The sequence below is a fragment of the Pelobates fuscus genome, chromosome 9 (genome assembly GCF_036172605.1).
Source record: "Pelobates fuscus isolate aPelFus1 chromosome 9, aPelFus1.pri, whole genome shotgun sequence".
NCBI classification, from domain to species: domain Eukaryota; kingdom Metazoa; phylum Chordata; class Amphibia; order Anura; family Pelobatidae; genus Pelobates; species Pelobates fuscus.
In genome coordinates, this window is record NC_086325.1 from 80,261,810 (window position 1) to 80,287,138 (window position 25,329).

The window sequence follows — 25,329 nt, forward strand, 5'->3', positions numbered from 1 at the left end:
AACAGATTCTGCAGCGCTGCACAATTAGTGGAGAACATACAATATACACAGATAAATACAAAAGGTAGAGAGGACCCTGCCCGTAAGCTAAAATCTATCAATTTTAGCTCTTTTATACAATGTCTACCCGCCCCCTCTTGTTCTCTACCTCTGCCTCCATCTTACCCATCCTTCTGTATTGGAAGCTTTCTACCGCTAATATTTTTCCTTATATCTTAACCAGCATTCCATTATATTTGGCTCACTAACTTCATATACAGGTATAAGGGTATGTAGAGAAGGATGTGCAGAAATTAAAGACTGCCTATTCTTTAAGTCAAACTACAGAACACATTCATGCAATTTCTTTATTCCTAGAATGGCATATTATATTATATGTATACCATTGCCCTTTATCTTATTGTGTACTCTGCCTCTCAAAACCAGTAAAAGCTTATATTAACAAATAAAGTCCAAAAAGACTAAATATCCACTATACAGGAAATATATACAGAATATTACATATTTAGTTAAATAGACCAAACAAATATTTTAGAAATAAAAAATGTTAAACAATATACAGATTTTGAAGTTGAGGTGTAATACAAATGAGGAGAAATAAATACCCATTAATCTCAAATTTACATAGTTACAATGGCACACAATGAGAGAGCAGATACATTTAATACCATGGGAAGGTTGTGTTTTGACACATTGTGACACATTTGCATGGCACATCTAACTAAATGGAAGTTTCTATGTGCAAATGATACTAACCATTTCAGCCCAGGCGTTTAAAACAATTTTGAACCAATACCACAACAATAGAAATCTAAATTGAAAATCTCTCTATAGTGGTCTGCTTTCAGTCTCCGGAGAGATGCATTCCAAAAGATTACAAATACAATAAAGACTTGTGGCAACACCCAATTACTCAGAATGCCATTTATCATAGCTTATCTTGGTGATCCAATAATTTGATCCACCTCAGTAGAAGACATGGAGGTGAAACGAAGGTCTGCTCTTTAACCTTTGAGAGTTCTGCTGCATTTTGAAGAAAGGTAAAAGAAAAGTGTAAGAGAATATTGTAATATTTCTCAAAGGCATTTTCAAGTACCTTCAAACCTAAAACTTAATTATACAACAAGGTAAATATGAGAGATTTGATCAATCTCAGAATTTGTGACAGACAGTGTCAAAAGAGGAATATCTTAAAATCGTGTATGAAGTCATAAAGAACTGGCTTAAAATGACTGTAACAAGATAAAAATGAAAGGGAGATATCTCAGCATTTAATATCAGTTTTATTCATTAACTGTGAATTGATGGAAATTTCATTAGGGGGATGCACACTGAAGGCCACAATAGTCAGTGACATAGTTGAACTGGAGATTTTTCCAAATTGTTTATCTTAGCTTTGCCATTCACAGGTTCATTCAATTTATGGTTTTATGAAAAACATTATATATATCAATTTTAACATCAATTTCCTGGAATCATCACATAATGGAGCTTTAGAGAGATACAACTAACAGTGAAATGACCTAGTAATCATTCATCATTAGTATTTTAAGTAGATTTTATGCGTTGCATTTTTACCTAATTACCAATACAATGTATACTATTATTCAATGTCTATAGTGTCCGTTTCCTCTTAGAATGAATTATTTTCAAGCTGTAGTCTTTGTGACATTGGTTGGAAAGGTTGATTAACCGAATCTAATGATTGACCCGACCTTTGCTTTTGACTGTTATCTTATCTATCTGTCTTGGACTAATGACTGGCTTCAGTTTATGATTTAGCTTGCTACCTTTCATTACTTGGTCTCATGCCTGTGTTCATAGAGAGCCACCCAAACTCAGATGCTTTTGTGTGTCTTGTGTCAATTTGTTACCCACTCCTGGTATTCTAACTGCATTCTTCATACACTTAGAATAATGTCTTTAAAACTAGCCAAAAATATTAAGTGTATGGTACAACTAAACTTTGATGGGAAATGGCCAGAACTTAGAGCGGAATTGCACAGATGGGGTTAATGTTAATGGTCCTGGCTAGGTAGAATAGCTTTGTTTAAAATGAACATTTTTCCAAAACTGCTGTACTTGATATGCACTATACCACTTCATGTCCCTAGCTCCTTCTTCAACAAAGTCCACTCAGACATGATTAAATCTATCTTGCAAAATAAAAAAGGCAGAATCAAGCTCCCAACACTACAAAGACATATCAAATTTGGAGATTTAGGAGTCCCAGACTTCAAAAACATTTTCACTGCAACCAATGCCTCCATGGCAATACAATTAAATTTAACTAATAATAAAAACAAATGGCTTCAGATAGAAGATGAAATAGTACAAAATTACTCTCTTCTAGATCTATTATGGGCACCTAAATTAAGGAACGAGATCAACCACTTACTACTTTCCACCACAAAAGTAACCTTAAAAGCATAGGATGACTTGTTCTGTACAGTTCAACCAACCAACAAACAGTCTAGGGCAATGCCTATCTCTGTAATTAAATTAATGTTTCCGGAAATGACCATAGATATACAAGAATGGAAGTCATACAACATAAAATTCATTGACAATTTTTTGTAAGAAACTCACTACTCACCTTCCCCAAATTAAAAGATAAATACAATCTTGACAACAATTTGTCTACACAACATCAACATATCACCAAATTAAAAGAAGCTTTTAACATTTTTTTCCTTAGACCAATCAATAGATACTCTACAACCCTTCAATTTAGAAACTGTAATTCCAGAACAGAAACATACAATCTCCTCTTGCTACTACTACATGTCTTCATTTCCTAATAAAAAAAATGCAATATATGATTGCATGGGAAACAGACATGGGAATTGAACTTCATTTATCAGATTGGTACAAAATCAAAGATGCATTAAAAGGAAAGACTTGATGCTCAAACCATATCGAAAACCATTTGAAGGTTATTTACCGTTGGTACATGGTACTTACTAAACTTAAAAATATGTTCGCAGACTCTTCAGACCTTTGCTGGAGAGGGTGCGGAAGAAAAGATGTGTACCACAGACGGTGGCAGTGCACATACTCAAATCCTTTTGGGATTTCATTTTAACTGTGATCCAAACTATTGCCCTTACTATCACAACTCTCTCACCTCAAATTGGAATATTTAAACTCCTCCCAAATGTTTTAAATAAAACGGAAAGAACTGTAATATCACATATTGTAATCACAGCCACCACACTACTGCCAATATATTGGAAAACCTCAAAGATCCCATCAAAACAAGAAATTATTGCATCTATTAGAGAAAACAAGAGTTACAAACTCACTACACGATGACCATCTCCTTCACATGCAAAACTAAGTGCATTCTGGGATAATTAAGAACGCAGGACAAACAAAATAGGTTGAAATTTCATAAAGGTTGAATACATGGAACTTATTGTACTGGATATGTTTTCTTATTCTTTATTGTTTCTTTTACTGTAAATAATTAGATTTGATCACACTTAACTGATATATAGCCTTTATAGCTTTCATCAATATGTTAACCCAATCTACGCAAGACCAAATGTTATATGTTTTATTTTTATAAAAATATCAAAACAACATGCTAAAAACATTAAAACTAATATATCATAAAATAATACAAAAAGGGTACCAAATGCCCCCTATCCGAATCTTCCTTCCCCTTATACTTATGTTCATATAAATAATTTTTCTTTATCCCCCTAAAACATGTTAATTGTCACATATAAACAATTAATATGATATTGTTGCAATTATATCATTACTACTATATACATTCTTGAACATGTTATTTATGTTACGTAATTGATATGTTTTGAGATACTCTTTTTATTAACGATGTTGTATTACATATATTATTATAAAATATAACAATTTTCAATAAAATATATTTGAAAAGAATAGTGTCATTAACAGTTGTGTGCTTTTGTTGGAGCATTTATCATGTTCTTTCAGTGTAATGTATTAAATCTACCATTTTCTTTCAGCTGTTGCTACTTCTGTATCCTGTCATTTGAATGTATGGTTGGGTGATATGTCAGATTCATTCATTTTTCTGTGACTTTTTGTGCCATAAAAGTTTTTTTGTTTCATTTCTCTTATTCCCATCACTGCGAGGTAAACTTTAAAGGGTTATGCATCACTTGACTATTATTTTTTAAACCAGCTAGCAAACAAATATACAAAACAAAAATAAAGCAAAAAAACTTTGAAAACTATGTGATAAATGTTTATAAACTCAGCATGTCTCTGAGTTAGGGGAGTTTCTTCCTCTTACTCACCCATCTCAATTTCACACCAGTCAACTAATGACAGAAACAGGGTATCATTGTGCAGCAGTGGGAGAGAGAACGCTAACACAGGAGCCTGCTCTAAATGAATCACAGAGATCAGATTCCCTCTCTTTCCCCCCTGCCAGGATGTTGCAAGGTGAAGAGATCTTCCAACGGCATATGTGTAAATCTCAGCATTCCTAGGGATAGGACACTGATTGGTTAAATTAGTGTACCCCTGGAATAGGTGTGTGAAGCATAAGAAAGAAGAAGCAGGTAAATATATAAAAAAAAAACATGTTTATCTGCTTTTTTTTCACCCAGTAGAGTGAGGTAAATGTCTCATTTAAAGCTAAAACTTTGGAATGAAACAGTTGGGTCAAGTGATGATTATTCCCTCAAAAGGAATAAAAAGATGTATTCCTAACACTAAGGTGTTTCTCAGCCTTCTCGCCCCCATGCCAATTCCTCCCCACATAGTAAAGGCTTAACTATCCCCTTATTCCCTTTCTTTAAAATTGAAATGTTTTACATTGCAGGACTAATGAGGACAGGGACACTGCAACCCACACCACTTCAATGAGACAAAGTGATAGGGCTGCATATAGTGTCTCTTTAATCCAATATCTTTCTTTTGCCATAATATGAGAACAGTTTTAATAGTTGTAATTCCTATACTTGAGCACTCGACACTGGCACATTGGTAAATGCCATCACTCATTTCCTCTCACAGTCACCGACTCTGTTTTGTCCGAAAAATAACTGATCTTAAATTAGCAACCATTTGAGACAACTCTATGTGATATGTTGCTTAATGATTGTAAATATGTGGTCCTAATTCTTTTGTTGGGTACATTTGTAAGAATTGTCTAATAAAAGTGGATATAGAAAGCAAAGTGCTAATGACTGAATGAAAATGCAGTACGTATTTCCACTGGACAGAGTACCAGATAGTTTTCAATGATTAGCTACTTTCAGCTGCTTTAGGCTAATTGCAAGTCAGTGGAGCAGTACCAATGCTTTTTTTAAGGCATTTTATGTGCTGTTTGCATTACAATTATTTCCCTCTATTTTTAAGTGGGACCAAGAAAACATTTTTGTGTTTGTGTCATATGTTTCATTACACAAAAAAGTACCCAATCTATTTCCAATTACAGTTTGTTTTAGAAATTAAAAAAAAACACTACTTTTTAGTAAACTATCTGTTGCCATATGGCAACCTATGATTCACTCATTTCGGTTATCAGCTTGATTAACCTTGCCCAGGTCCCTAGGCAGGGTGCCAGATTGAGACACCCTCCCAATAAAGTCTTATTAAGATTACTCAGGGCCCCAGGTAGGGAACCATGGGCTCTGTTTCTGTGAGTCTTGTGTGTGTGTGTTTTAATTTGCCACTCTCCTGCTTACTTCCTGGCAGTTGGAGGTATTATCCTTGGTAGTCCATTTGAGGATGAGCTCAATCCCCGGTAGTCTAATGGGGATTTTAGAAACTCCCTAATGTTTCTGGGGATTTGTCAACGATCAGAACACTAGTTTGGCTTATGACCAAGCAGGGTGATCTTTTGCTCTCTCTGCTGGTTTAAAGAGGGCCCCCTCAGAGCCAGAGCTGGAGTTCCCGATGTAGATAAGGCATGCTGAAGCCTTGTTTGAGACTGCACCATATGCAGCTGCCTAATGGCTCTGCTTTACATTACTGAAAGGACAGGCTAACATTGCTCAATTCTTCTAAATTATTCAAAATTAGACAAACACACATTGAAAATAATAGAAATGTGCATTTTTAAATGAATCTAATTTCCTTCGAATTTGGCAATTCATAGCAACCATTTTTTTTATTCTGAATGAACAGATAAAGAAAGTGAAAATTAACAAATCTATAATGAATCAAAACAAATTGTTACAGATCTATTCATTTTAATAAGGATAGCAAATTTGGGAGTTATCTACTGAAAGACTTTCTCTGTGGAGGGGCCTCCATCTTCTTCCTCATGTTGTCAGGAAGGGAAATCAACCAACAGGTCATGGAATAGGCACCTGAACTGGCTACAGATAAGCTTTACTGGGTGCAGCGATTGGAGCTCTCAGAGAGTGCAAACCAAGCCCGATGGCTGCTCACTGCTCCTCCCCTCTACAACACGTTTCACCAGATAAAAGCTTTCTCAATTACCACTTGGTAAAGCCTTTATTGCTGTTGAACCATGATGTGCTTTTACTATTTATTTTATATTTTACCCTGGTTTGTCTGTTGTTTTTATATTTATACTGGTTCATCTGTTGCTTTTATAGATGTCTTTCATACTTTGTTGTTTTATCTAGTCACAACTTGTTTTCTTGTAACTGTTTATATATACAAAAGGTACAAGGGTCACTACAATATAACCGAGTGGTTTTCAATCCAGTCCTCAGGAAACACCAGGGGTACAGAAATGCCTAAATACTGTAGTGCCTTGAGGACTAAGTTAGGAAAAGTATTTCAATATGTCTGACAATTCCATTTAAATCACATCATGGCTAGTATTTGTTCTAAACATATTTTAAGTTTGAAGCACAAAACCAATTTAAGGGACACTTTAGTCATTAGAAACAATACATATGAATGTAGTGGTTCTGATGTCTACAGCATGCCCTCACGTGCTTCTTTTTGTAAACACTGTCTTTTCAGAGAAAAGACAGTGTTTACATTGGTGCCTAGTAACACCTCCAGTAGGCAGTAACTCAGAAGGTGTTCAGCGTGTCCACACTCTGCATGGAAGAGCTGTATGATTCCTATAGAGATGCATTGATTCAAAGCATCTCTATGAGGAGATGCTGATTGGTAAAGCAACATTTTTTTTTTCTTTTGTGTGGAAAGCATTGGATTGGCTGAGATCACCACCATGGAGGCAGAGCCAGCCATGGTGAGACCAGCGATCTAAGGGGGGCCGTGACCCTAAATAGTCAGTTAAACAATATAGCGAATCAATATTTTTCATGGAACAGTGGTCATATCAGTCAGACATTGAAACTCTTTAATGTTATGTTAGTCTCCATTAATATCACCATGTTTGTCCAGTCCAATTTTACAAAACATGAATACAAGTTATATATCTCAGTCTTGATTCTTGATGTGAAATCCTCTGAGAGTCTATCATTCTAAAGGCAAACTCTTTTGCTGACTGATTATTTCTATTGACTTCAATGCCAAAGTACATGGGGTGGAGGGACTTTGATACTAGTATTTCTCCTAGAGATAGTGTCAGTTTTAATTGTCCTTGAGACTTACATCTGCTTTCTGCCACCTGTTCAACATTTACATTCTAATAGTTAAGAGGCGATTTTGATGAAGCAGCAATATAACCAGACACCAGGAGACATGTAATCACAAGTCTTTCGAAACCTGTTCTTTGTTGGAAAAGTAGATGTTAAAAGGGAATTAAATGGCAAAAAATCTATTCCTCATTGCAGCCAAAACAGGCAGATTGAAGACTCTAATTACAAACCCCAATATGAAAACAACAGGAACTAAAGGGTTATCACCCATCTTCTGGAATCATGTTATAATCTAGTATCCCATGGTGTAAGACTGAGTAGCCTGTTGTGAAGTGCTACAAACATTCAATTACAGCCTCTTGCTTGTCACACCCAGCGTGTATGCTAAAGTTCAAAGTCAAACGGAACCAACTTAATTCATACAAGTTCTCCTTAGGTATACAGAATGACACAACCAGTGTAGTGTACAATGAATGCAAACTTTGAGAAGAAAGAGATGTTTCTATTGTCCAGTCCAAGAAGAGGCACTTTCAATCACTGCGATACACCAAACCATACTATATTTAATTTTCCCAAAAATTGTCCACTTATTGAGAATGGTACTTTAACATTTGTGAAATAGCTAGTTTTAAAAGTATTAATTAAAGAAAAATATGCTTTTGTTATTTGCACAATCTTTGGGATAGGGGTATTCAGAATTTCAGAAAATGTATACTAAAATACAAATTCCTACTGTAAGAATAAAATGGTTATAACACGCTTAATATAAGTACAAGTTTGCAAGGGTGTTAGGAACTGAAATGTAAAAATACAGTCTGCAGTAAGCTAAGAAAAAGCTATTTGATTTGTTTTTCTACATTGATATGCATGTTCTGAGCTATGATAAATCTTGAAGTGGCTCATATTGGTCCCATGGTCCCTCGGGTGTGACTAAGATTGATCCCTTTAGCTAAAATGATGTTCTATTTTACATTAAACCCTCCCCAGCAGAGCCATCACTTCTCCTATTGTCTGTGCATTGCCTGCCCTATAAGTTTTAATCGGTGAGGTTCAGGATGGGTTTCTTTCCTCCAGAGGACTATCTTTGCCTTAAATGAAAAGGTGTCTCTTACTGCTGTAGATATTTTTGAGAAAATTGGGGATTAGGGAGCAGTTACACCATTTACTGTGATTTGTTGATTTCTATTTAGTGTAATAGAGAGGTGCAAGGGGAAATGACAATTGGCAGTGCTGTTGTTCTGTAACAAAATTGTCTCTTGCAAAACAAAGCATAAAATAATAGTTTCTAAACTGCACTATTGCAGTCATGTTAATTTTTAGAGCTGACTACTCTTTTTAAATTTATATACACTTATTCTCCAGTGTTACTAAAATTACAGTCATTGTCATCCTTGGAATAATGTTACAAACTGTATGCAAAAGTATTTCAATTTTTCAAAGTGTATATGAAAAGCTATAACTTCAATTATGTGCTGTCAATGCAGTTGAAAAGAAAATATACAAGTCCATTTACATTCCCCAAAAATACTAAAAGAACTGAGAGAGAGAGAGAGAGAGAGTTAAAAAAATGAGAAACATAGGCCAGACGAATGATTAAAAAGCAGGCCAGAGGAAAAGGTCAGGGTAGGGAATCAAATGTAGAAATTGTTTCAAATGCTGCATCACATAGGCAAAGGTTTATAACAACTCTTGCTTGGTACACTTGGGTGCACGAAAAACACTTATCTAGGATTTCAGATAGAGAAACCCCTTGCTTTTACTTTAATGATTTCTATAATATTTATGTCTTTTTTTAATAAATCTAAAAACGTGGAATTAGAATAGTGAGTAGCGTTAACCTATAAAAACCTTGCCAAGGGTCATGAATTCTTTGCTATGGTTAGAAACCTCACACTCCAAATGTCATTAATAAAAAATACAATGAAGTGGTGTACTGCTTGAAGTGTGCCAAATAATGTTCATATTTCTTTCACTTAAACAACCAATACATCTGCCTTCAATTTAGTAATTCTTTGCAACACATAACTGCAACTTTTCTGGGGAGCTCCCACTCTACCTGAGCAGAATGCTCTCCCCAGCTGCTCCCACCTCCTATAACCTCCGATCCAGTACCAGCACTTCATTTAGTCTACCCCAATACAAAAAAAAAAGCAGCCCGATCCTCCTTTCCCTACAGAGCACCGGAATTATGGGACAACCTCCCGCACACTTTAGTCCTTTAAGAGATCCCTCTCTACATACCTCAAAACAGAATGCACGTGTTATGGTTGACTATATATTTCCTACCTGTTCTATGTTAAATTTTGTATATATTGTGTATTAATATTGTTTTTTGTATTTTATTGTACCCTATTGCATCAATGCAATGTTTTATGGACCCAGGACAAACTTGAAAACAAGAAAAATCTCAATTTATCTTTCCTGGTAAAATATTTTATAAATAAAAATAATACATAATAAACTCATGACTCCTTAAGACTGTTACAAAAAAATATTCTTCAGGTTTCAGGACATAACTAAGCATTTTCTTTCAGAGCTAATTATGATGTACATAATTAAGAGCTAGGAACAAGAAACTGTCTTTTGGATTTGTCACCTGTGACACTGTATTTAGTTCCTCAAACTATATTATCCTAGAAAATGTGTAATGGCTTGGGGAACTGCTTAATCATCTCTTGTTGTTTTTAAAATTTGAGATTTCACCTTTCTAATGCACTTAAAGAATTCTGTTCTTAAGGTGTCTAAAATAATATTTCCACTTCTAGAATGCCAAGCCTAGTGTTAATAGCCTAGGGATAGAAAAGAAGCATAGGTCTGATGTATGAAATATCTTACGTACTTTTTAAAAACATGAAATATTCAGAGTGACCTATTTTCAAAATAGTGTGGAGGATGGATATTAAATCACTACTGATAATGGACAATAACTCATTCTCAATCTATTTTAGTAAAAGGACATTAAACAGGAAATTAATTAAATAAGCATCCAAAGTATTATAAATTCTTATAGTTTATCACAGCATGAAAATATTGGAAGAATGATATGGGGTTATGCCACAAAGGGTAGTTAAGAATTATAGAGTTAGGATTCTGAGGGACTTCCAGATCCAGATAGACTAACAATTACTGGTCAACCAACACAACATTAGGGTGGTAGACAAGGAACTCAAGACTGCATTGGTGATAGATGTGGCAATACACAGTAAACTAGCACTTTTAGATTTTTACACCAATAAAAGTGATCACAGTGCCTGGAGTCTGTATGTGCAGAATGTCGCTATGTACACTCATTTGTGCTCCATACAGTTCACAGATCCCAGAAGAAGAAGTAAACAATAGAGGTGAAAAAAGAAAAAAAAAGTAAAACATATATATATACTTTTACTACTCTATCCTTTTTTTCTTCTCTATTACTTGATCTGTGGTTACAATTAACATTTAGTGGCTGTCCCTTAATCACCAGTCATCTTTTATCCTGTCAATCATCTTTTTTCTTTTTTTTTCTGGTGCCATGTATGAAATTCCAAATCATGAATAAAAAAAACTGTTTTGTGCATTTGCCATTATTTGTCTATATAAAGTTTTGTAGTTAAAATTATAGATGAATTGCAGATTTCCCAAACTTCTGATAAATTGCAGTTCATTTGAAACCAAATGCCCAAGTCTAGTTGCAGTAAGATAACTGCAATTCAGATGCCAGAGTTAAGTTTATAATTTAGAAAATAGTCTAGCGCTGTGATTATGTATCTATTTCAGTTCACGTATCTAGGGTTAGAGTTTATTACATAGGAAAATGTTAACTCTAGTAATTAAATAACAGTCTTCTTATTCAATTCTATGAAAAAAAAATACCACACACAGATCTAACAGAATGAAGCCCTTAACAATTTTTAAATTGTCTAATAATATTCTATATAGAACTATGGTGCGAGTCTGTCTATCTGTCTATATTTCTTTATCAAAATCTACGTTAATTAAAGGCCAGTGCACTGCTTATTCAATTAATATGCATTGTTGAACAATTTTCCTAATGTATCATAATGTACTAATAATATATCCATTTAATTATTCTTTACCTCTTGGGCTGTTGAGACTAGCTTCATTTGCTCTTCCACCATCGCCACAATGACTCTGATCAAATGGAAGGCATTGATCTCCGGTTCCTGCCACGACTTCAAAGTTCTTTGTCAATTCCTTCACGTCATTAATAGATTTCACTCTGTAGACCTTTCTGGAATTAGTGTCTGACAGGTAAAGAGCTTCGGAGGCTGGGTCGACAGCCAAATAATACTTGTGAGCTGGACTAGTACTAAAAACAAAAAAAGCAAAACAACGAATGAAGTTAACTATAGGAGATTCCCTCTATGTATATTTATTAGTTTGTGTATACAAACAAAGGACACTTTGTCAAAGGACATATTGCAAAGGGCAAAATACATTCTAGCATTTGTATAATATGATGTCTCAAGTGAATTAAATAACAAATGCATTTTAATAATATACATAAAACTTTTTGTATGCATATTGCATTTGCGTGCAGTTTTAACATTTATATGTTATTTTGTTGTATTGCGTGTTTACTGTGTTAAAATCAACAGTGTAGTTCCCGAGGGCTAAACTTTGGCTCATAGAATAATTTTTTAGTATTTTTCTTATTTTGTTGGATGATCACTCTTAAAGGGACACTATAGTCACCTGAACAACTTCAGCTTAATGAGGTTGTTTAGGTGAGTGCTACAGCTACCCGGAGCCTTTTTCTTGTAAGCACTGTATTTTCTGAGAAAATGCAGTGTTTACATTGGAAGCTTGGAACACCTCTTGTTGCAGTCAATCAGACGGCCACCAGAGGGACTTCCGAGTTCAGAGGCCCTAAAAAGGCCTCTCGTCCGATGCATTCTGGGTGAATGCATCAGACGGGCTATCAGCACACAAAGCACTGTGAACGCGCTTTGTGTGCTGACAGCCTGTCAGCACTGCTGTGGGCGTGGCTTCAGCTGACAGCTGAAGCCCGAACCCACAGGGATGCTGTCTGGCCACAATAGTGGTTGAAGGGAGGGGGGGGACGGACCTACTCTCCTCCCCCCCCCCGGCCCCCACCCCTGAGCGGTGAGTGGGGGCCCTAAAAATAAGGGTGGCACATACTGCCCCCCCGGCCCCCACCCCTGTGCGGCGGGTGGGGGCACTAAAATTATCAATAAGGGGGGACCTATTGTCCCCCCCCGGCCCCCACCCCTGTGCGGTGGGTGGGGGCCTTAAAATAAAAAATAAGGGGGGGACATACTGCCCCCCCCCGGCCCCCACCCCTGTGCGGCGGGTGGGGGCCCTAAAATTCACAATAAGGGGGGGGGCCTACTGCCCCCCCCCCGGCCCCCACCCCTGAGCGGTGGGTGGGGGCCCTAAAATTCACAATAAGGGGGGGGACCTACTGCCCCCCCCCAGCCCCCACCCCTGAGCGGTGGGTGGGGGCCCTAAAATTCACAATAGGGGGGGGACCTACTGTCCCCCCCCGGCCCCCACCCCTGTGCGGCGGGTGGGGGCCCTAAAATTCACAATAAGGGGGGGGACCTACTGCCCCCCCCCGGCCCCCACCCCTGAGCGGTGGGTGGGGGCCCTAAAATTATCAATAGGGGGGGACCTATTGTCCCCACCCGGCCCCCACCCCTGAGCGGTGGGTGGGGGCCCTAAATACAAAGGGGGTGGGGACCCTAGTTAACCCTCTCCCCCCCCCCCCAAAAAAAAAAAACTTATCTCCCTACCTACCCCCTCACCCTAAAAATAATGAGGGGGGACCCTTTAACTAAAAACCTGTAAAGAAAAAAAAAATAAGATAAAAACAACTTACCATTCGATGTTTTCTTTCTTCTAAAATCTTCTTTCTTCAGCCCCAAAAAAGGCCAAATAAAAATCCATAATAACCGACGCAATAAAAAAAAAAAAAAAAAAACCCGAGCGCAAAAAAAATAATCCATCTTCACCCATGGAGGGCTCCGCGCAGACTGAGCTCCGCAGGGCGGGGGAAGGCTTATAAAGCCTTGCCCCGCCCTGCAATTAGGCTAAGAACACTCTGATTGGTGGGTTTAAGCCAATCAGAGTGCTCTTTGTCATTTTACAAGCGTGGGAAAGTTCTTTGGAATTTTCCCACGCTTGTAAAATGACACAGAGCAATGTGATTGGATGGCTTGAAATCCATCCAATCACAGTGCTCTTTGTCATTTTACAAGCGTGGGAAAGTTCTTTGGAATTTTCCCACGCTTGTAAAATGACACAGAGCACTGTGATTGGATGGATTTCAAGCCATCCAATCACATTGCTCTGTGTCATTTTACAAGCGTGGGAAAATTCCAAAGAACTTTCCCACGCTTGTAAAATGACAAAGAGCACTGTGATTGGATGGCTTGAAATCCATCCAATCACAGTGCTCTTTGTCATTTTACAAGCGTGGGAAAATTCCAAAGAACTTTCCCACGCTTGTAAAATGACACAGAGCACGGTGATTGGATGGCTTGAAATCCATCCAATCACAGTGCTCTTTGTCATTTTACAAGCGTGGGAAAATTCCAAAGAACTTTCCCACGCTTGTAAAATGACACAGAGCACTGTGATTGGATGGCTTGAAATCCATCCAATCACAGTGCTCTGTGTCATTTTACAAGCGTGGGAAAATTCCAAAGAACTTTCCCACGCTTGTAAAATGACAAAGAGCACTCTGATTGGCTTAAACCCACCAATCAGAGTGTTCTTAGCCTAATTGCAGGGCGGGGCAAGGCTTTATAAGCCTTCCCCCGCCCTGCGGAGCTCAGTCTGCGCGGAGCCCTCCATGGGTGAAGATGGATTATTTTTTTTTGCGCTCGTTTTTTTTTTTTTTTTTTTTAATTGCGTCGGTTATTATGGATTTTTATTTGGCCTTTTTTGGGGCTGAAGAAAGAAGATTTTAGAAGAAAGAAAACATCGAATGGTAAGTTGATTTTATCTCATTTTTTTACAGGTTTTTAGTTAATGGTCCCCCCTCATTATTTTTAGGGTGAGGGGGGTAGGTAGGGAGATATTTTTTTTTGGGGGGGGGAGGGTTAACTAGGGCCCCCCCCCCTTTGTATTTAGGGCCCCCACCCACCGCTCAGGGGTGGGGGCCGGGGGGGGACAATAGGTCCCCCCCCTTATTGATAATTTTAGGGCCCCCACCCGCCGCTCAGGGGTGGGGGCCGGGGGGGGGACAGTAGGTCCCCCCCCTTATTGATAATTTTAGGGCCCCCACCCGCCGCTCAGGGGTGGGGGCCGGGGGGGGGGACAGTAGGTCCCCCCCCCTTATTGATAATTTTAGGGCCCCCACCCGCCGCACAGGGGTGGGGGCCGGGGGGGGGACAGTAGGTCCCCCCCCTTATTGATCATTTTAGGGCCCCCACCCCCCGCTCAGGGGTGGGGGCCGGGGGGGGGGACAGTAGGTCCCCCCCCTTATTGATCATTTTAGGGCCCCCACCCGCCGCACAGGGGTGGGGGCCGGGGGGGGGACAGTAGGTCCCCCCCCCTTACTGATCATTTTAGGGCCCCCACCCGCCGCTCAGGGGTGGGGGCCGGGGGGGGGGCAGTAGGTCCCCCCCCTCATTGATAATTGTAGGGCCCCCACCCGCCGCTCAGGGGTGGGGGCCGGGGGGGGACAGTAGGTCCCCCCCTCATTGATAATTTTAGGGCCCCCACCCGCCGCACAGGGGTGGGGGCCGGGGGGGGGGCAGTAGGTCCCCCCCTCATTGATAATTTTAGGGCCCCCACCCGCCGCACAGGGGTGGGGGCCGGGGGGGGGACAGTAGGTCCCCCCCCTCATTGATAATTTTAGGGCCCCCACCCGCCGCACAGGGCGGGTGGGGGCCCTAAATTATTATTGATAATTTTAGAAAGCGAGCTGAGCTGTCAAACAGACAGCTCAGCTCGCGAACGCGCATTCCGCGCACATGCGCGGTAAAGCGCTCAGGTTCTTCATAGGGCGGCATTCAATGCCGCTCTATGAAGAACGCGATTGGTCCAGCGCGAAGCCGTCCCATTGGGCCCCGCGATTTCGTCATTTTGACGAAAAAGGGGGCGCGGCCTAGCGGGGAGCTCGGCGCTGGAACGGAGGTAAGTTTTTAATATAAAAACTTGTAAAATGGCTTGAAATCCATCCAATCACAGTGCTCTTTGTCATTTTACAAGCGTGGGAAAATTCCAAAGAACTTTCCCACGCTTGTAAAATGACACAGAGCACTGTGATTGGATGGCTTGAAATCCATCCAATCACAGTGCTCTGTGTCATTTTACAAGCGTGGGAAAATTCCAAAGAACTTTCCCACGCTTGTAAAATGACAAAGAGCACTCTGATTGGCTTAAACCCACCAATCAGAGTGTTCTTAGCCTAATTGCAGGGCGGGGCAAGGCTTTATAAGCCTTCCCCCGCCCTGCGGAGCTCAGTCTGCGCGGAGCCCTCCATGGGTGAAGATGGATTATTTTTTTTTGCGCTCGTTTTTTTTTTTTTTTTTCTTAATTGCGTCGGTTATTATGGATTTTTATTTGGCCTTTTTTGGGGCTGAAGAAAGAAGATTTTAGAAGAAAGAAAACATCGAATGGTAAGTTGATTTTATCTCATTTTTTTACAGGTTTTTAGTTAATGGTCCCCCCTCATTATTTTTAGGGTGAGGGGGGTAGGTAGGGAGATATTTTTTTTTGGGGGGGGGAGGGTTAACTAGGGTCCCCCCCCCCCTTTGTATTTAGGGCCCCCACCCACCGCTCAGGGGTGGGGGCCGGGGGGGGACAATAGGTCCCCCCCCCTTATTGATAATTTTAGGGCCCCCACCCGCCGCTCAGGGGTGGGGGCCGGGGGGGGGACAGTAGGTCCCCCCCCTTATTGATAATTTTAGGGCCCCCACCCGCCGCTCAGGGGAGGGTGCCGGGGGGGGGGGACAGTAGGTCCCCCCCCTTATTGATAATTTTAGGGCCCCCACCCGCCGCACAGGGGTGGGGGCCGGGGGGGGGACAGTAGGTCCCCCCCCTTATTGATCATTTTAGGGCCCCCACCCGCCGCTCAGGGGTGGGGGCCGGGGGGGGGGACAGTAGGTCCCCCCCCTTATTGATCATTTTAGGGCCCCCACCCGCCGCACAGGGGTGGGGGCCGGGGGGGGGACAGTAGGTCCCCCCCCCTTACTGATCATTTTAGGGCCCCCACCCGCCGCTCAGGGGTGGGGGCCGGGGGGGGGCAGTAGGTCCCCCCCCTCATTGATAATTGTAGGGCCCCCACCCGCCGCTCAGGGGTGGGGGCCGTGGGGGGGACAGTAGGTCCCCCCCTCATTGATAATTTTAGGGCCCCCACCCGCCGCACAGGGGTGGGGGCCGGGGGGGGGACAGTAGGTCCCCCCCCCTCATTAATAATTTTAGGGCCCCCACCCGCCGCACAGGGGTGGGGGCCGGGGGGGGACAGTAGGTCCCCCCCTCATTGATAATTTTAGGGCCCCCACCCGCCGCACAGGGCGGGTGGGGGCCCTAAATTATTATTGATAACTTTAGAAAGCGAGCTGAGCTGTCAGTCAGACAGCTCAGCTCGCGAACGCGCATTCCGCGCACATGCGCGGTAAAGCGCTCAGGTTCTTCATAGGGCGGCATTCAATGCCGCTCTATGAAGAACGCGATTGGTCCAGCACAAAGCCGTCCCATTGGGCCCCGCGATTTCGTCATTTTGACGAAAAAGGGGGCGCGGCCTAGCGGGGAGCTCGGCGCTGGAACGGAGGTAAGTTTTTAATATAAAAACACCGATTTTTTTTTTTTAATGAATGAAAGTTCATATAAAAGCAAGAAGGAAGGCTGGGGGACCTGTCTTTCTTGCTTTTATATGGTGACTATAGAGTCCCTTTAACTAGACACTTTGTACCTTTCTGTTTCTTGCTTTTAGTGGCAATGACTGCACCACGGTCACTATTGTGTTGCACTTGTACTATTTATATATTCCCTCTCATATTCTTCTGCTAAGATTTTCAACTTTAAAATTCACCAGTTAGCATACCAACATATGGTTTTAGTAAAGATTTTCAACACCAAATGTACATGCAACATGAGGGTAAATTACCAAAATGTAATTGAACATTTGTAACCAATGCACAGTCCAAAATAAATGTTTACATTCATTGATATATTACTGCAGGTAACACTGCTGAAGTCAGAAATTATCAACCTAAAACCAGGCCTTACTCGTGATTTAGTCATTTACTGTATCTCATGATGGGGAACTTGATAGGTTGATATTGCACATTTAATGATAGAGAACTGTCACTTTTGAGGGCTCTTTGATTACATCACAGATTAAAAGTTGAAAACAACCAAGTGTTATAATGATGCTAAAATATTACATTACATGTGTAACTAGCCCATTATGTTTCATACGAACATTGCAGTGGATGTGCTACTATGAAGCTGAAAATATATATATATACTACATGTATTATGCACAGAATGAATCATTTGTTAAAGTTACTCGTTGTTATGCAGACAGGGACCGCCTCTGTGTCTTCCATGCATGGTCTTGTCATGCATCATTCTGTCATATTTTTGATGCTGCACATTGCACTCATTCAAAAATATTTACTTACGTGTCCAAAAGGGAAGAGCTCAGGGTGAATACTGAGATAGGTTTATTGTGGAACCATGGACAAAACAGTTGCATTTCTGTTTTGTACTTGAATCCACAATAAACCTATCTGAGTATGCACCATGCACTGTGCAGCCTATGGCTCTTTACTTTTTTATGTATTTTGGAGGTTAGTGCACCTCTACCACAGAGCTCTGGTGTTACTAGTGTGCAACATTTTACTGCTGGTCTTTTTTTACTAAAGAGTGTTTAATTTATTCCTATGATTTCTCCATTCTTTGGTCTTGGCTAGTTTTATTGTTTATTGTTTATACTTCTCCTTGACATGGCTTGTGTATTTTATTATTCTGTTTGTTGCCTACCAGGGCCCTCCCACTATTTTGTTGTCATTGCCTACCCCGCCCTACTCTACCACAGCCCTTCACTGTAAAGCTAAGGTGTCCATAGAACTGAATCATGAAGCAACCAAAATAGACAATAGGGTGAGCTGGTTCACTTGTTTCATGATTCACCACACCACCATAAAAAAGATGATTAAGAAATACCTAATTCTGAGTTGAATTAGCTTCAGTAAAAGGTTGCAAACATTAGACTATCACTGTACTGAAAAATACATATACAGGGCTCATTTTCACTCCCTTCATCTAATTTGTCTGACTTGTTTTCCCTGATTGGCTTGCATGGCCAAAATTTGGACAAGATAAAATGCTGTATCAATGAAATATGATCATTCAATTTTTGTGGCTACGTGGATTCAGCAGAACCATATTTTCCCACCATGCAAAAGTCGAGCTGACACTAACTCTCAATTGGTTATTTGAATTAGGGTCCCTGGTTTCTGTGAAAGTTGCACACATCATCAACGTAGGAGGCTGTTTGTGGAATTAATTTTACTCATGCAAAAACACTTTATATATTTCAGTGAATTTGTTAATTGTTAGCAAAGTGTTTTCAGTGACTTTTTTTAAGTGTTGAATTCACCAAGTGTCTGATAGTTCCATTAACTATCAGGAATGCTTCTTTACATGTGTAATGTAAGGTATGCAGCCGTTTTTACTGATGTGAAAAGGATAAAAGTGGTATCAAAAGTATGGAATGGTGGGATTGTGATCTTTCTGACATTTTTAATAGTTCATAGACATGACAATAATTATAATAATTCCATTTCTGTTCTAGAGTAATATTGATCCATCATGTGTATTATGTTTATTAGGAAAATACTGTTGCTTGGATTTTTTGTTGAAGAACGCTGATTGACATTGCCAGTAATATTTCTTGCCAGTAATTATTCATTTTACTCAGTTGCCAACAGCCATTTTAATCTTTCTGAACTACGGTACTGGTGCTTAATATTAAAGCACTGGGGGTTATTAGCTGATTGGCATTTGTACATTCCCTGAGTATGAATTTCTAAATACATAAAAAAAAAAAAAGGAAATTGGTTTAAAGCTTTTTTTTCTAGCCTTTAAATTTGAAACATGGCAGAATAAAAGTCAAGTAAATCAAATGAACAAATCAAATATATACAGTAGGTGGACCACTTTGTGAGCCTATACCTCTTTGGTGTAGATAAATTAAATCCTAAAAATAGGAACAAAGGAAAAGAGACAAAATGCAAAGTGCAAATATGTCTGTCTATATTAGGGACACTTACAAACTTTGAGCCACTTTGTACACCTGGCTCTAGTGGATCAGCACAGTAGGATCATTTTGTAAAATCCTTATTTCTCTTCTAATTGGTGATATGTAACTGCATGAATGAGCCCATATTTTTGTTAATATTATAGTCACATAAAATTATATCTCCATATTATTTTCCTTAAAAAATAATATGGATGTATAATTGTATGTGTAATGTGTAATATTAACATGGATAATGAGAAAGGACTTTCTATGAAATGGAACGCACAAAGCATCAGATATCTGTGAAGTGGAACGCAATGTGCGTTCCAAATATAGACAGCAATATAACCTAGCAAGTTATCAGCAGTTACCTACAGAAATGTGGTCTACTGTTATTTAGTTTGCAGTTCTTAAATGTTGTGATATGTATCAAAAAAAGTAAAAAAAAAAAAAAATAGAATTGATGAGCAGACATTTATTTTCTGTTTCATTACCACTAAGTCTTTAGTATGATTTACGATTTTGTGACTTCTGTGTACAGCTCTTTGCACGTGTTGGTGAAAAACATGCATAATTTATGTATGACTGGTAAAAAAGATTTTTCTTAATGTTAAAAAAATTTAAGATTTTATTTTATTAAATTAACTGTGCGTGATAAAAGTGAGATGGCAGATACTTAACTGCTCCACCTATAATTTCTCTACTACTATTTGATTTAGTAATGACATTAAGCACAAGCACACATTTAATACAATAAAAATGCATTCTCACTTTTAGGAAGTGTTATAAGAGACGGAGAACTAAAGTGAATATTAAGCAGTTGCATGTCACATTGCATAGCTGTCAAGGATTTTACAAAACATCTGGTTAACCAGTGCAGGTGTAGTTATTGCTAGGACACTACGATATGTTAAGGCAACATTCAGCACCCCAGATGTTGTGGACTACATCTCCCATAATGCTCTTACTGCCATAATGCTGGTCCAGGTGTTGTGGACTACATATCCCATAATGCTCCTACTGTCAGGGCTGGTCCAGGGAAATGCCTACCCTGTACTACCCTGTACTAGCCTACCCCTGTACTACCCCTGTACTAGAGAGTTAGATGCCTGCTCACTGAAGAAGCCATAGTAGGAAGATAACAATGGATATTATGTTCTAAGCATGATTCCGATTCTTTCTTCAATATGCTTCCTATCCAAATAGGTCAAGCTAGCCTATCATGCTATCTGATCCTCATGTACTGTATATTAAAACTTCAGTAACAAGATTCCTGCAATACAGATCCATTATAAATTTAAGTGATTGATTAATGGATTTTTTTTTAGCCATTTAATATCCTATTTAGAGCAAAGCAATAAAATGAATTAGATGAGCACCCACTTGAGTATAGCATGCTGTTTATTTAAGCTTTTCTTAAATTGTTCAGATGTGTAAAATATTTTCTTCTGTTATATGGCTACACAAAATCAATAACGCTGTAAATAAATGTGACAGTGATCTGCTTACCTGTGCCTTGTATCCCTGTTTCTGATATAATAAATCAGGTTTGGTGCAGCAGAAGGAAAACAGAAGACAAACATCAATCAATGGAACTTTACAACTCATGATAAAAGCTTTAAATAAAGTTCTCTTAAAAGGAAGCAATATAACCTAGCAAGTTATCATCGATTACTTTAAAAAAAATGTAGTCTACTGTTATTTATTTTGCAGTTCGTGACTTAAATTTTTTGATATGTATCGAAAAAGTCACGAAAATAGAATTGACGTGCTGACATATTTCTGTTCTATTACCACCAGGTCTCAAATGTGAGACAGTGCTTGAATGTTCTAACAGTGTCCATATATGTACATTGAGAAATAGAGGTAACCCTTTTTGTCAATTGAGATAGTCTGAAGTCTAGTTCACAGAATATGTTAGCCACATGTTTACCTAAAACTCTGATTAGCATTCCTCAAAAACAAATTGTTATTAGTCTTTTTTAATTACTCTGCTTTTAAATGTCAAAGTATTACAGGTACTGTATATACACATCTAAGACACATTTACTGACCTCTGCTCATCATTTTGCATTACAGTATTACTTAATTAAATCTTTTTGAGCATTAACTTCACAAGGAAATTTGAAAAAAAAAGCATATATCTGATGCAAGGATAAAAGAGCATTTAGAACTTAGGCAAATACCTTTCTTAACTTACACAGAGGCGTATTTTGGACAAACTACCAGGGTGGACACACTTAACCCAGAAATTAGTAGGCCTGGGGAATAAAACTAAATTATAGACAAGTATAACCATATTGTAATAATCCTCATATTATATTTTTCCAGCTCAGATATTAGGTGCCTTGTTAATTCCCTATCATTCCTTGTTTAATAAGAACCCTATATTTATTAAACCTATTTTTACTCTTGATCTAGAACAATGGGGGCTCATCGTGGTGTCTTAAATGTGTGTTTTCTAAAAAGTAATTTAGAAATATCTGGGCACCTAGGGTGGACTTCACCTATATGAATTTCTAAATATGAATTATTTTTTTTACTAATGCAATCTATAGAATTATTGCTGTATAAAAAAAATTATCGGTGCTATTTTGGGTGATAGCTCACTTTTATAATAACAAATACATATAATCAATATGAAAAATCTTGATATAAATATCTTGATATATGTGAATTATTATTAAACATAAAATCACTTAGAATTGAATGAGATAGAATCACATTTAATGCCCACTGTATGGTAATATTTAAGTAAAATATATGCATTGTCAGTACCATATATTACAAATGAATGAGCATTTTGCATTGAGAGCGAACAGTGAATACAAATAAATGTAGTATTAACTTTAATTTAAACAGGTAATGCAGGATTCACTTTCCTGTTGAAACTGGTGTTTCATTAACATTACCAATACGTAGAAAATCATTTGACAATAGGCTGATTACTATTCATTCTGTTATGTACACTGTTATAAATGCTAATGTTACTTATTTTGACACTTAGCCTCAGGATATACTTTTCAGACTTTAACATCTTGTTTCGAAAGGTGCACAGTGGATCATTTGAAATTAGTGTTACAGCAACCTTAACTGTGTCTCATCATTAACAATAATTGTATTGCTTAGTACAAGATCATATTCATTTACTTATTTATACAGAAACAATTCCAAGTCTCAAGGCTGCATGAAATTTAATCTCATGTTGCTATTTGTTCTGGTTGAAAAGTGCCGTGCATTCACACAAATGTTTATTAAAGTTCTATATCACCAAAGGTATTGTAAATTTGATTGAGCTGGATAAACAATACACACGTAGAATTAGGTACTGTAAAATGCTAATGCCCTAAACAAACCACTCGTGCATTAACAGATAAATACGAAATATTAACTTGCACAATGAGATTTTTGAACTACTCCTTCTGAAATATGAATAATGCATATATGCTGAATGCCAGGCACACAATCGGTATTTAGATTTATTATTAATATTATTCAGATTCAAGTTTTCTGAATGTTGTAAATTATCAATTGACTTGGATATTTTGAATATTCTTGCTGCAGATACTGTCTATTTGGTTGGAATAGGCAAAATAATCCGACCATACCTATAATACTCAAGGACAGTGTCTATCCACTTTTTAAATCGTGTGTTGCCATCGGTATAACAGTATTTTTACTGTGAGTAGAGTGACAACAAAAATGAGTAAAATTGTATCCTCAAACTGAATTCATTTCCACATTCTAGATGGCGATCCTCTTCCTAGACAGATTACATGAAGTTTATCCTGCTATTTAATGTTTAAGACATGGTATAATCTAGTCACTGCATGGAGTGCATATAAATACTATATAACATATCACCATATATGATCAATTATAATTAAATGATCATTTACAATTAATTTCTACATAATATCATGTCAAGAACATGTAAACATAGATTAATTTTGACTATCAATGTCATTTCAATTATAGCGAGTGGTTTTGCTCACAATCATGTTGTTGGAACTTAATCATGACATTTAGATCTATATTGAAAAACATCAGAAAGGAGCCTACATTATAAATTTATTTATTTTGTGCAGATCATTCATACACTCATTTAAATTTAATACTCATTCTTCTTTTCCTCACTTGTAAAACTTGTTTAGTATTTTCCATTATGCATGTTCTGTTGCCTACATAAACCTGCAGCAATGGACATAAGCTCAATCATGTTTAACTGTACCCACAGAATCATGAATCATCCTTATTCTGAAACTGTAATCCTACATATATGATCATGAAGCCATATTGTGGGCTGCCTGACAACAAAATAGTTAACTTAAAGTTGCCTTTGTGCACTGTGCAAGTGCTGCTCCTTGTCTCTTTTTTTTTTTAATAGCCCAGCTTCTATTGAGAGTGTGTGGTAATGTGGCATGTCCTCTTCCTCTGTCACATTTTCCTCTCTCTGTCCTATGTCACATTTCATATGCTAGCTTATGCCTGTTAGTAAGAATTGAAGGAGAGGACTAGACAAACCAGTCCTGAGGAAAAAGGATTTCAGATTTTGTGATTACTAAGAAAGAGGGATGATAGCTATGTGGCTTGTAAGGAGAGATGCAAGAGACTTAACATTTGTACAAGAATGTAAGCTCATTGAGCAGGGCCCTCCACCTCTCTATTCCTGTATGTCAAGTTGTCTGGTTACAGTGAAATGTCTGTTAGTCCACCCTTTGTACAGCGCTACGGAATCTGATGACACTATATAAATAAAATAATAATAATAATAAAGATGTATGTGATGTATGTGTATGCTTAAAATATGAAGCTCTTAAGTGTCCCTCCTGCTCTGAAAAGGTATTTGTTTTGATTAATAGAATATTTTGTTAATTACAGAAAATCATAAACAAATGAACAGAAAGGATGAATAAAAAAAAGTAAAAAATGAGGAGAGTAGCCAAGGATGGTAAGAATTAGACATGTGTGTTTGTTTTTGTACGAATACGATTTTGTCTGAACATCCGTTTTCTTTTCGTATTCGTTTACTAAAACGTAAACAAAAACCCTACAAACGAAATATAAACAAAACGAAAGGGGAAATGCCGAATGCATTACCTTTTCATTTCGTTCATTTAATAGACTCCGTGCTGCAGGGGAATTGACCCCCACAGCACGGAGAAATAACAGTGCATATGTGCGAAAAAAATAAATGAGTGAGCCGGGAGCATTACCAGTTCCCTCCATGTAATAAATAACCCCCATCCCTGCATTAAAACCTATGGGGGTCACTATGACCCCCATATTGCTGGAAGGGAGGTTAAATCCTCCTGCATGCACCTACTCACGGTATGCCATCAGTAGGGGCATGCCATCTAAACAGTGAGCATTGGCTGCCCGCTGTCATTTAAACCTACTAGTGACTGGACAGCTATTGCTGCCCAGTTGCTAGTAAAATAAGGGGGACCTGAAACAGGTCCCCATTCCCCCATGGTAGGGAACACACATAACTCAAACGGGGGGGGACATAGTGCGGGTCACGGGTGGGGGCTATTAATATAAACGAGGGACCTAATGTCCCCCCTAGTCCCCACCCAT

General features: G+C 38.6%; 1 protein-coding gene across 1 annotated transcript in view; it reads right to left on the bottom strand.

Annotated features, from left to right (window-relative positions):
• The window catches only part of TENM1 (teneurin transmembrane protein 1), a 642,971-nt gene that overhangs the window by 70,061 nt on the left and 547,581 nt on the right, over positions 1 to 25,329 (bottom strand). Inside the window, exons 23-24 of the mRNA XM_063432113.1 lie at positions 21,259 to 21,279; positions 11,603 to 11,835 (exon numbers count right to left, since the gene is read on the bottom strand). Coding sequence (XP_063288183.1) covers positions 11,603 to 11,835; positions 21,259 to 21,279 — 254 coding nt within the window. The remainder of the gene's footprint in view (positions 1 to 11,602; positions 11,836 to 21,258; positions 21,280 to 25,329) is intronic.